Source organism: Zosterops lateralis (genome assembly GCF_965231275.1).
Source record: "Zosterops lateralis genome assembly, chromosome: 1".
Lineage (NCBI taxonomy): Eukaryota > Metazoa > Chordata > Aves > Passeriformes > Zosteropidae > Zosterops > Zosterops lateralis.
Genome location: NC_139762.1, coordinates 19,965,266 through 19,979,348, shown reverse-complemented (window position 1 = coordinate 19,979,348; position 14,083 = coordinate 19,965,266). Strand labels below are relative to the sequence as shown.

At 38.1% G+C, this 14,083-nt stretch overlaps 1 protein-coding gene across 7 annotated transcripts in view; it reads right to left on the bottom strand.

Moving 5' to 3' along the window:
* The window catches only part of NEBL (nebulette), a 251,730-nt gene that overhangs the window by 135,239 nt on the left and 102,408 nt on the right, over positions 1–14,083 (bottom strand). For 5 of the 7 annotated variants that reach the window (XM_083861077.1, XM_083861071.1, XM_083861074.1 and 2 more), the window contains exons 1-4: positions 4,740–4,847; positions 4,054–4,122; positions 2,452–2,545; positions 2,284–2,366 (exon numbers count right to left, since the gene is read on the bottom strand). Coding sequence is in view for 2 of the 7 variants with exons in the window: in XM_083861078.1 (XP_083717204.1) it covers positions 4,740–4,847 (108 nt within the window). In the remaining 5 variants the exon portion in view is untranslated. Of the gene's footprint in view, positions 1–2,283; positions 2,367–2,451; positions 2,546–4,053; positions 4,123–4,739; positions 4,848–14,083 lie in introns of those variants that run through there. The other 2 variants (XM_083861078.1, XM_083861079.1) reach the window with 1 other exon arrangement.

Sequence of the window (14,083 nt, the reverse complement as noted above, 5' to 3'; positions counted from 1 at the left end):
AATGAAACTACAGCAAGACAAAAATCATGCTTAGGAATATAAGGGCTTAGGAATAAAGTATTAATTACTTCAGAAGCAGTAAAATCCCAGTGTTGCCTAGAACAGTATAAGTTCTTTTAGAATGTGATTTAAAACGCTTTTACCCATCTTCACTGATGTACCAGGGTTGCTTTTTGTGAAATCCAGACATTGATGCTGCTGTCAATTTTTCTTGTTCCCTATTCTTCTTCTTCACTTGGATTCAACGGAAGGCAAAAAGCCCTTAGAGACAAGTATCTGCAGGCTTTGTGCTGTGAATCATACAAGTGGAGTTCTGGGCCATGCTGTTAACATCTTCTCCTGCCAATTTTCTCTACAATCTGTTTTGGCAATTTAAGAGATCATTTTATGTTTGAGCAAGTAAACAGACTGAACAACTCTGCCAATAGCTTCCAAATAGGGAGCCATGGCTCAGTGTCTGTTAGGGACAGTTTCTAATTTCAGATGTGCAGATGTGCACAACTACAGTAGCAATGTGGTTTGTGTTCTCCTTTAGTTGATACTAAATCAAATCTGAAGTAGTGCCCAATTCCTTATCATTTGTGTCTTTGTCCAGATAGCGTGTGTTCAGTTGATTCAAGTTACAGGGGAATTCCTGTCCTCCTCTGCACCCCCTGAAGCTGTGTAAATTTAACTAGAGATAGAATGCGACCCTTGATAATTAAAAACCCCATACCATGCACCATATCTCATTAAAGACATTTAAAGAAATTAATACACAGCTTTTCCCATTAGAACCCACATATAACACTTTCAAGAATGCTACAAGATCTTCATGCACTCTCTGCATCCAAGAAAGGCCTCACTAACTCCAGTGAGGAGTTCAACTCCTGATACTTTGGAAGCCACTGCCTTACTCCATAGAGTGAATCACTGTCCTTCTCTTCATTAACTCTACTGTCCATCCTAAGTTCTTCACCAAAATAGGATACCTTGTAAATGTGTTTTTTAAAGCAGATTTAATCTATTTTCTTATTTTCCTTCTTTGCATTTTCACTTCAGATACAACCCAAACCTACTGGAAAATGAGTTACATGCAAATAAATGAACTTCATGACTTCATTTTGTTGTCTCTCCAAGAGAAGAAGGGCACAAATCTGTGGTGTTTCTTGCTCTTATGTGATTCAAGTTCATAACAGCATTAATGCAGAAGCGAGGAATGCTTTTACATGGGTTCTTAATGCAATGAGCAGAAGCACTGTGAAAGCTTCCATGCATCCTTCCAGCCATACAACCAAGCCAGCAACCTCTACTATCCAAGCACTGGCCTTTATCTTAATGAAAGCTTCTCACTCCATCAATTCGTATGGACACCTGTTTTCTTTTATACTTTGCAGACATTTACCAGAAACATATTTAAGAAAGAGCAACTAATTTCACATAGGATAAAACACGCCTCAAGTCATATATCTAGACATAAAAGTGCAGTGGCAGTAAGCTGCAGCTCATTGCTGCAGACTGCTGAAAGTGTTCCATTTCCCCAAAGAAAATATTACTAAATTGAGTTTCTACTCCCTCATTTAGCCTTGTGTCATGATAGACCAATAGTTTTTGCCATCATCTTTATTTATTCTGTTTGCTTTGCCACCTTAACCTTTTCCTTGCAAAACCAGTTTGCAGCTAGCTTAACTGAAAAATCACCTATAAAAATACATGGGGTTGGGTTTTTTTTCATTTTGAGAATATTTGCATTCATTCTGAAAAGCTTCTCAAAGCTCAAAATGGACAAAAAACACTACAAGGTCCTTTGACAAAATGTACACATTTCTCTGTGTGAACAACATTTTTGTGAGTGTGTGTTGACTACATATTCAATGCCAAAATACATTGTATATCTGCTAAAAAATTGTGACATTAAATTTCATTCTTGTCTAAGAAGCTGCATTCTGGTCCTGATACCTCCACTAGAGCCATAAAATAAAGTCCACAAGTTCGGTCTAAATTTTCAGAGGAAGCATTGCTGGTGGCAAAATAACAACCAAAATTCCACCCCCTTTATCTACCCACTCTCCTTCCACTCCTCCCCATGACTTTTCTTCCTCACAAGGTTTGTATTCACAGCACATGAAATTCTTTAAAAAGTCAGAGTATTGTGCTAATATCCATATGCTGTCAAATTCCTTATCAGGACAAAAAAGACGATCCTTTAAAAATATTCATGCTAATTAACATTTATTATTATAAAATTTATTTTGTTATTTATTTTTATCAAGGATATCTACACAATTAACTGTTCTCACTTACCCCTTCAATGAAGTAGTTACAATTTTGGTTCAATTAGGCTCTTTGAGAAGTTTCTGGTACTTCAAGGTGAAATCAAAACTAAACTGAAAATTAAATAGATATATTAGTATTCTTCCATTTTTCTGTATATGGTAATTAAAATTATTTTAGAATTATTAAAGTGCTTACCTTTCAGTGTCTTGAAACCTTAATTAGATCCTTAGTCCGTGATGTATACTGCTTATCTGACAAATACAGAAACTACTCTGTGTGGAAGGCATTTCTGTAATACAGGAACTTTCTAATTAAATTGAAGTTATGCCCTATGTAGAATTATCTTTCTAGGATATAATGCTATAAATTAATTATTTCAGTGTAAACAGAAGTGAAATGCAACTTCTTTTATCAAGCACATTTTAAAATTCCATTTTACCCTTCAAGACTAATTATTTCTAATAGGGTCCCTGACCTGGAATCTCTGTCAGCAACATACATGCAGAAAACAACTCACTATTGTCAAGACTGGAAAGATCAAATCTATATTGTTAAGAATTGGGTGGTTAGAAATGAAGAGAAAGTAGTCATGCATGCAATGACCAAGGGGAAAAAATTGGAAAAAAAACCCACTTTTCCCATTTTAAAAAGTTATTTCTGGATCTGAAAAGGCAGGTTAAGTATCTTTGGTTCAGGAATCAGATAGTATCATAAATCATGGAACAAGATCTTCCACTAGGACAGAAACTCCCTTGATCCACTCAAAAGCAGAGATGGGAAGGAAACTCTTTCCCATGTCACAAAACTACTTGTTTGTTTTTATTATCTCTTTTTCCCACAACAGAAAACCCGATGTACTTTGGACAAGAGAGAGAGAGATAAGAGCATGCAAGTGAGCAGTGTCATACTATTCTGTAGTCTGATGTCTGGGAGGCCTGAATAAATTTCTTGGCAGGCCAATATCCCAAACTGAGCACCACAGGGCTGCTCCAGGGCACTCTTCACAAACTCTCCTTAGAGAGCAGACCCGTGCAAGGAATTAAGTATTCACCAGAGCATTGCTCGTTTCATCCCCTTGATGCGTTCCAGAGCTACCCCACACAAAGGAATCACTCTTGCTTGAGGAAGCTATGTAGGTCGTGAGAGGACCTAATTTAAGTCCCTGGTCTGAATAAAAAATGCAGCTGATTAAAGCCAGGGAGTCATTGAGGTTTCCCAGATCCCAAATGGAAGTCTTAATGGCCGTGCTTTTCGCCACTCTGAAGAATACATTTTTCTCTCTTACAAGTCAGTAATTTCAGTTAGCCCCAGTATGAACATAAGAGATGAGCTTTTGTTCTCATCTTGTCTACATACAAGAGCAGTTGCACTGCTCTTAAATCAACTGTTGTCTCCATTGGCCAAGGCTCCAGGAAATGAGGCCAAATTTTTCATCTCAAAGACCAGGTCTGGACACCAAAATCTTAACTAGTGAATGGTTTGGCAAGAACAGTAAACCTTCACTGCTGTGAAAAACTAGAATTTTTCAGTGACTTTTTTCTTCAATAATATCTCAACCCAAAAAAAAAGTGATTTTCTTTCAAGTAAATAAATCCCATTATTTTCTTATGATCATACTTACACTGGGTGTCTTTGATGCCTTGCTGTTATTTTATCACTACACAGAATGATTCAAAAACATTTTCACAAAATAATCCATAGGGACAAGTTCTTGCAGCAGAAGAATGATCAGAAGGGAAGCCAAGACAAGTGAATAGTATTGATTCTGCATCTTTTCTAGTTCTCACTAGTTCTTACCTATTTTATACATATCAGAACTTGCACGACGTATCACTCAATATTCCATCATGCAGTGAGTTAAACATGCTGCAGGAGAACGCAGTATGAATAAATAAATTTCTTAGCAAAAATATAAGTCAGGAAAAGTCCCATTTTTAAAAATCCCATTCCTGTAAGCTAATGAAATATGTTAGGTTTTGCTATTTGCCATTTCTTTGTCATCTTGCAGAGCATTGTCTTGCATGTCTTTTCTTTTAAAACTCAGCATCAAAATTTTATCTGCTTCTAGAAAATTCCATCTTGCTTGTTAGGCTAATTTTGACAGCCCTGCTAAAAAAGAGACAAAACTTTTTAACTTACATAATGTATATAATTTATATAAATAAAAAAGTAAACAAAAAGTTCCAAAAGTATTCTTATTTGATGATAAATCTATTAAAAGAGCAAAAAGTGTCAAATCATTTTAATTAAGAAAATACTTTGAGCATACTAGCTGAAGGTTGGAGAGGTGAACACACATTGCCAATGTGCTGTACAGGTTCGTGGTATACAGTTACACACATTTCAAAATCTGACATACACAAATCAATCACCAAAACCAGATTGTTCATTCGCACAGACTTCATCGAAAACACCAACAAACACACCTTTTCTTAGACACACTATTTCTCCATCTACAATTACTTTAGGTTGCAGTCACATACATTACTGATTTGTTCCTGAGTCCTTTTCAGTCTTTGTAACTCGGGCGTATCGGTCACAATACTGAACCCTCTTCCTTTGCTTTCTTCAAAGTCTCTTTTGTATTTTACCTACAGAATAGAAAATACAGAAGAACAGGGTTGTTTTCATTTTCCACAATGTGCCTCTAGCAATTTAGCTTTTTTTTCTAGTGTAAATAAAGCACTTGTGAAAGGCTTTCAGCCTTTAAAGGAGAAGCCTGCTTTTACCCACTAACAGAGATAGGCAGCAACTGGGCAAAATTTCCCAGTGCCCAAGCAACTGCCTCCTCCAGGGGTGCTGTGAGCTCACCTCTATGAATGCTGCAACTGTGGAAATATCATTCTCTGTGGCCATTTAATTCTCAAACCAGTTACCACAGAACTATAGCACTTATTCTTACACAAAGAAAAATACCTATAACAAAATCTGGAGGTCTTCTAATACACAGCTTCCCATTTCATCCTCTATTCATTATTATTCTACCAGTCTCTTTCCCAGTTGAAACATAAATTACACATTAAAAAAATACTGCATGAAAAACGTATTTAAAATATGATGAAGTCAAAGCTTTGTAAGTTAGGGAATGGCTGCCTATACAAGCCTAATTTGTCCCTCTTGCACATATGCATTTGGATATTGTCTTTAATCAGGTATTCATATATTATCCTTTGACAAGGCCCCCTGCTTTACTGTGTACCCAGCAGAGATGGTTCCATATGTGGTCATGTCCTTTTTTTGGACTAGACACTCAAATCCTACCATCAAGGTAGGAATATTAGTTTTCTCAGATGCTTTTATATAGCTGTCATCACAGCCATTAATCAATCTTCATAATGCACCCTAGAGAATGAGAATGGCAATATCCACACTACTAGAACAACCTGCAAACTGACGTAAAATAAGCTTAGTTTCCAAAAACATACAGGGGTCTCAGGATGTTCACTCTCCGATTCCTAACAGTTGAATATGTTCAAACTATAGCCTTGGGTTACCTCTACAAATATCCAGTACTTCTGCTAATCAGTCTTGGGGTACTCAATTTCAACATAAAGAAATAAGATGAAATCTTCAAAATCTTAAGTCACTGTTGAGCAACAGACAAAACACTGCATCAATGACAGAGTCAGGACCCATGTCTCCATGGATGGATTCAGCTACCTTACCCATAACAACTTCCTTTTATTTCCTATACCCCCTGCTTTACTCACTACACACATCCAGATTCTGCAACACCTGGGAAAGCAGTAGCACAGAGAAAGCAGGATTCTCCTTCACACAGCTGAAGTGCATGCACCAAATTCGAGGCTGGCTTAGGCTTATTTCACAAACAAGCACTTAATGCTACAATGGTGATGCACAGGAAGAAATACCTCTATATCACAAAAGTTAAGTTTGACAAGGCTATAAAATATAGTTTGTCCTCCCCATCCTACACCTCAATCAGTATGCTAGTAATTTTTGTGTTTTCTTTAATACAGCTCACATATAAGGCCATCAAACAAATCCTTGAGACACGGCAGCAAATGACCACATCAACAAACTACCATTTTTCCTGTGTTCCAGATTTAGAGCTGGCTGTAGATTTCACACAAGTATAATATTTTCATGACCCCAGAGAAAGGAAACAGTCAGGCTTTTGAGCAAACCATGGGCTGATTGGTCCATGCCTTTCTGTTCCTTTTGCCCAGGTTCAACCCCTCTGCAACTTTTCTTCTATTTGACCACCATGTTTCAGGTATCACTTTGTCTCATTTTGAGTTTCTAAAGTAGTCTAGTCCATCTCTTCAGGGCTTCTTCTCAAGTCCCTTTACCCAAGGCACTCCAGTATTCATTGTCTATTATCTCCTTTCTACCAAATGGCTCTCCATCTTCACATTGACTCTCAGGCTTCCTTAAACATGGGTGGACATACTATTCCAGGACTGTCTGGTGCCAGGAGACATGTCTTGGGAGTATCTCTGAACTTCCTATATTTGAAGTCACACAAAACTTTATCCACATTGGATAGACTTCCATGGTCAAGGACACATGAATAGCATAAAAGACTCTTTCATCTCAGCAAGCTTCAACTCCTTAGCTAAGTGCTAAGATAACTGAGCTGTTCAACAACTCAGGTGAACTCAACTGCTCAAAACAAACAACCAACCTGTCAATGATTCCAAGTAAGGGAATAGTCTCAGCCTTGGAAACTGCTGAGTATTTTGAACAAAAATTTCAAATTTGGCCTGAAGCAGGCAGTGGACATAGAAACGTTCAGTCTTACTGCTTGAAGTTTACCAGAATTACAAGCAAGTGAACACATCTTAGAAATGGGTTCATCCCTGCCTAAAAGAGAGATTACCTATTGTTAGAGCATTTCCTGTTATTACTTCCAAATGTAATAGTCATTAACTTCAAATGACCTTTACTCATCTTACAAAGGAACAGAAGAAGAGAGGGAGGGAACTAGATAGTTTTAACCTAATATTATTTTAATCCCTCAGTCAGATAAAAAGGGCTCCTACTGTCTATTAATAAATCACTTCACAGGAATAAGGTTAACTACAGTTCCCAGAGCAGCTACTTTGAAACCATTAAAAAAGTAAATTATTTAAAATATTAGCAGAGTTAATATATGCATTATTGGATTTTGCTACCTAACTTCAAAATGTAAATTTGAGTTATAAAAATCACAAAGTAATGTAATGTTTCAGAAGAACAAAGCTCTGTGAAATCTGGCCCAGTAAAACTCCAAGTTAGTAAAAGTTCAAAAGAAAAAAAGACCTCAGTTTCCAGAAAATGTTAAATAATAAAGATGCCATCAGTCATTTAGAATGGAATATATTGTACAGAAGCTGTAAACATTACTACAACAAATTATCTATCTGTACACTAGGGCTGTCTAGGATGGAGCTAACTTTCTTCATAATAACCATTGTAGTGCTGTGCTTTGTATTTGTACCCAGAACAGGGCTGATAACACACGTGTTTTAACTATTTCTGAGCAGTGCTTGCACAGCGTCATCTCCAACATCACCTCTATAGGTTGGAGGTGTATGAGAGGTTGGGAGGTGACACAGTTGATCCAAATTGACCAAAGAGATACTTCGTATCTTAAAACATCATGCCCAACAAATGGAAAAGGGGAGAGGGGACACGAGTGATTAAGGCAGTCTTCTGACGTGTACTTCTGGTACACTGTGTGTACCAAAGCCCTACTTCCAGGAAGCGGCTGGACATTGCCTGCTGATGGCAAGTAGAGAATAAATCTTTATTTTGCTTTGTTTCTGAGTGCAGTCCTTACATTTTCCCCGAAAACCTTGACATATAAAGGGTTTAGGGTTTTTTTCTCCCGCTGTCCCCCACTGAGGAGAGGGAGTGAGAGCAGCTTGGTGGGCACCTTGGCGGCCAGCCAAGGTCAACCTATCACAAACTGAAATCCTCAAAATTTAGTTTTGAAATGGAAATGTGTAATCCCTAATGACTGAATCGTAAATGCAGTAATTTCCAACAAAGATGGTTTTTAGTAACTCTTCAGCAAAGTCCCAGCCAGTGGTTCATAGTGCTTCTCACTGGCTCCAAAATGCAGTCTCACAGATGCAGAGAACCCTCAGTGGTGTCTGCCCTGAAAAATTGATCTTCTGAGAGACAATGTGTGGCATAAACATTAGAAATTAAACTGTAATAAATCACCATAAATGAAGAGGTTTTAAGTGAAAATACTTCATGAGAAGTATTTCTGCACAGACCCACAGTGAAAGGACTAAGTGATCCAACAGATCTTTCACAAATCAAACTTCTCAGATTTGTGACATTAGCAAGAGATCTTTGAGAGACCCAGAGACAGGAATGTGCAAATCCACTCATGAGGTCAGCATGAAGTGGGACATGAAGCATGACCAGAGGGTCCATCTTACTCTGAAGGACAGAGGGTCCATTTCACTCTCTACATAAAATATTATGCTGGAGAAAATGCTGCTCATATTTTTTTGCAGCTACACTTGGCACTTGGCAGCAAAGCCACCCATTAGAATAACAAGATGAATTTTTTCCTGGGAAAAATACTCTGAAAATATAAATGGAGCATAAAAGATTGATTGTACACTTGGGGGTTTTGGCACCTACTCGTAATCCAGCCTCAGTTACAATACCAAAAGCACATATCAGTTGAACAAACACCATAGGAGTCCAAAAACATCAAAGAAAAGATATCAGAGAAAGAATTCAACATGTGGTATTATCACGCTCTTCTCATCACTGGAGAGCTGTGAATAATGCTGACCTCAGAAACACTATTAATTCCATCTGCACCTCAAAAAGATACTCAGTCACTACAGAGCAAATATTAATTCCCCAAAAGATATGGCAATATTAAAGCTAGTTTCCTGTCCAGTCCCTTCTTCACTTTCCCATTCAAACCAGGTAGTTGTGAAATTCAGTTTCCTTCCTTATCTGATACACAGCATAGCCCCACAGATTGTGGCATCATCATGTTTCATGTCCAGCAAGGAAGGAATAAGCAGGTAAAATGAGAGGATGGGACCCCTCACATCCACATTTGCCCTGAGATGAACGTTCATAGACCTACAGTCTTTACCACACCCTGAATATTTATGAATTTGTTTCGGTATGCTGTGTTTGAGGCTTGCTCAGAGCCATCTGCTCCTTTTGTGCCCAGCACACACAACTACTTCCCAAAGGTCACCATCTGCTAATACACTGGTTTTTACAGTCTGGCAAGAAATCCTCTCCCACAGTACAGGTCCTAGAGGCACATCTTGGCAAAGATGCCTTTATTTAGCTTTTCCTCTTCCTTAGACCACATAGACTGTTGATTTTGCCTCAGTTTATCTTACTTCTTACAAAATTAGTGGCAAGACAGAGACAAAATTTACTCTATAAATTATATTTTTATGAATATGACTAAAACAAATGTTTACAGGTAAATAAAATGTAAAGAACAATTCTAGAATAAATAAAGACTTAAGACTTCTTTTTAGTTGACTAATCCTTCTTAGGGAAGATCACAGACACTGTCCTATCTGACAAAGCCAGGTTTCAGTCTTCATGGTGTCCTTTGTCTTCTGACACTGCCCACAGCTCTACATCTCTTTAACCTTCTGCTCAAATTAGAGGTATGTTTTAGGCCCATCTAATACCCAAAAATGGTACCTGATGAGCTGAAGCATTGCTTTGCCTAATGGCAGTAAAACATGGTCTTCCCACTGTCACACAGTTAGGACTATTATCCACAGTAAACCTAAACAGGAATACAGGAATTGAGAATGCCATATAGGGAAGACCAAACCATCTCGAAAATTTTTAAATGAACTGGAAGCTCTAGGTTGGGCATTCTTTAGGGAAGTCAAGGAGCCATGACTCCTAAAAGGCCACTGATGAACGAGCTTTGCTTTAACAGGGGACTGCAGGATTACAGATTTCATCACTTTTCTCAGATAAAGCAAAATAAAAACTCCACAAGACTGAAGTCTGCAAATTTTTCAAATGGTCTTTAGAATGCATAAAGTCATATTTTAGATTTTTTCCCTTTTATTATAGAGAAAAAACCCATCTCACAATTCACAGCTGAAGCTATGATATCATAAAAATAGTTGAAACTTTCATCATAATAGTTGAAACCTTCTGAGAAAGGAAGTTTCTCATTCAAAGATAAAGTAAAACTGAAAGCATCAATACTCCAACACAACAAAAAGCCTTTGCAGTTATATGGAGTAAAAATTTCAAGTGTCACAGCTATCATTAAATATTCTGTCTTTCTACATACCTCATTCAAACATTGGGCAAATCTGTCTGTGCTACCCTGTGAAGCAGAGCTTCAGCAAGTCTTCGACCATCTGCAAATCTCTGCACTGTAATTTCCTAAAGATCTCAGCATTTTTAGCAGGGAACTACTGCTAAATAACAAAAATCTTGGAATCCACGTCAGAAGAGTTAAAATGTTGGATGGGGGCAAATCAAAATATATAAATGGTAGCTCTGGAGAGAATGTCTTTACAATGTGGTCTCTTTATACTGAGGATGATGCAAGTAGCTCAGAGAAAACCCATGGGCGAAAGAGTTCCATATTCCAGGATGTGCAGGGACAGGAAATTGGACACAGCAAGAGATCAAAAATTTCAGAATGAGAAAAAGATCGGAGTCCTCCATTTGGATGTATGACATCAGCATGTGAACAGTAGCTGGGATCCAAGTAAAATTATGGCAGAAAGAGTGCAATCTGATACTGTTTCAATAGGCTTACATCCAAACAAGTCGACTAGGCTCCACTCCATCAAAAATCACTCCCACTGAAACTACATAGGTGTTTCTGCCCAAGAAATAATTTTATGCTACTGAGTATGCTCTAAAGTGCTTTGCACTTTGTTTTGCTATTGAGCAAAGTGGAAGTCAGTGAGACTCTTTTCTATTAAAATGTAACACTAATGTTTTCCAAAGGCTGTACACACAGAGAAGATGACACAAAGAACGGGCCAGTCTCAAAACAAGCTGATTTCCTCCCATGTCCACCAGTGATTATCATCCATTTAACTTGTGCAACAAACTTTACATCCACATTTTAGAAGTAGTAAACAAATTCTGTGCAGAGCTGCAGCTGAGGGGATATGAGGTTGCAACCTTCATGACAGAGACATAGCGTCAGATCTTCTGTCTACTCCCTATCACTTGATATATGCTGTGTTTGAACTACTTTATCTCCAAGGAACAGAAGTCTGGGGAGGTGAAGGATTTCTTACTCTACCACAACAGAAAGAGATCTGACTTTACTATATCTCATCTCCAGGCAGAAAATGAAAGATTGATATATAAAATCCAAATGTAGTCTGATAAATTACCACAAATTTTAATAATACCCTCAGAAGTGAAACCACTGACAGTAAACTCCTCCAAACAGAATAATTACCCAACATAGCAGGGGGGTGGGAAGGAAACACTTTTAAATGTCTCATGTACAGATTTGTTAAATTCTGGAATATTGCTTTTATCTCCAGGGTCTGAACTAAACATATAGCCCCTGTCTTGTTGTTTTCATCATTGGGAAAGAGAATGGCCAGGCAACCACCAGGACGACTATAAATTCATGAGCTGTGTACTCTAAAGGAAGTATGCAGTAAATCACAATCATGTGAGCTGCTGTATGCCTCCATGCCACAGAGGACAGAAGATACATAGCTGCTGGTTGGCTGAAGCACCAAGACTGAGCTAGCAAGCCCTGCTGAGAGGCAGGATGTCTTAGCTCGGGCTCAGAGCCATGCAAACCACGGTCCTGCAGCCTATAGTTGGCTCACAGTACTAGCAGAGCTCAGAGGCATCTGGCCACCGGGTATCAGAAAGATATTAGCACACAAATGCACATCGACACAAAAGACAGGCAGCTACAGCTATTCTGGGGGGATTGAAAAAAAGAAGCAGCAAACATTCCCTTCCCTGAAAAGCCCTGCCAGATAAAATCTCACAAAACCTACCTAATAAATATTCCAAACAACATGATGGTCATATCCATCCAAGGAGTATAAAATATTCACACAAAGAATCAAGAAAAAATTGAACTAAAAAATACAGCAAGGCATGTAAAGAATATTAACCACAGAAGGGGTATAAAGAAGACTGATCTCAGAAAATTGCAATACGGACCAAGGGCACAAGTTGTAGTCATATGCTACAAAAGGTAACCAAAGCAAACACTAATGGGCAACAGAAGCTAGCACATGACACATGAAGAAAAAGAACCCGTAAAACTTTAACAAACAACTGCCGGAATAATCAGGGAACATTCACTGCTGTAGCAGAAGAAAGAAGCTGAAATGAGTCCAACTGAGAGCCATCAGAATGGAGCCCAGAATAAAGTGCAGAGGAAAAGGAACTGAAAAATCTAGATTTGAGAAATGCAGATGTGCAGGCACACAGGAGTCACAGGAAATAATGGGACATGGTGCAGCTATACCCTCTGGCAACAGCTTAGCCAGCTTGGGGTCTCTCTGTCACTCAAACACCATATAGCTGGCAGCTTACATACCACTCACATTAGTAAATATCCTCTTGTCTCATTCAGCTAGAGCTCCTCTTGGTTATTTCCCATGGTAAAGACCCACCATCTCTTATTCCACAGAGTTAACAGACCATAATAGATCATTTGACTTCAGGTGTTCCTATGGAACCTTCTTATGACTGTTTGTTGTGCCACTTACAGTTCATTTTTGAAAACTGATTTATCAACTGGAAGCCTGCAATTCAACCCTGTTGCAAAATTGCACATTGCACACAACTTGTACCCCCTTGCCATATTAGTTATGGGTGTCTCATGCAGTCAGTTCCTCCATCTCTGTACAACCAAGGCCAGGGGAGAGGGATTACCTATCACTTCCTCTGAACTGTAAGCAAGTTTTGAAGTCCTTAAAATTTTGTCTAACTTCCAAGTTATCTTTCTTCCACTCACTAATGAAGATAAAGCCAAAGCTATTGAAAGCACCATGAAGGTGGCATAGGATTTTAGAAGAAGCTTTCTTTTCAGAAGCTGGAGGGGAAAAGGAAAAAAAATATGAAAGTCCGTAAAATCCGTTTCCAATTAATACATACTGCTTGGCACCCAGAGATAAGTCTTAGTTAAACTCTAGGAAGAACTTGCCTGTAAATCCCATTTTTTTCAAGACTAAATTCTCCATTTTGTTCTTCATTTTAAAGCAAGAAGAAAAGCAAGGTGAGTGCAAAATGATACATGTAAGAAAGGTAATTTCACACCAGCAAATACAAAGTGGGCAGTTCAACCTTCCATGTTTAGATTTTCATTCATTTTCAACACTGAGTGTCACATATGTCTGAATGGCTTAATAAATTTCAGCTGCAGAAGGAACAGACGCAGAAAATACTTTGTCCCAACTAAAATTCCAAAAACTATCATAAGACAGTTTGTAAAGAGGATTGAGTCCTTGCAAATGTTAATCTCTGAAGAAGTCCATTAGCTGAATTTCTTAGAGGGAATAATTTCTTATACAATTCAGTATGTGCATAACCACCTATAAATGCAAAACTAATATTTACATCAGCAGCCTCTCAAATAACACGGTAATAACAAGTAGAGTCAAACTGTTAGACCTACAGGAAACTCATACAATTTCACAATTACAGCCACATGTACTGAGATCAGAAGATGCCAAAGGTCACCAGTAAAATCAGAGTTGCAACCTGGTTCTTTTTTTAACAAGTGCTGATGCTAAAATCACTTGAATACATGATTTCCAATACCTCCAAATCATTTGCCTCTACTCCTAGAAAATGCTTGCATTGGTAAATCTGCCTCATTTGCAAAAATGATACTGGCACATGACTC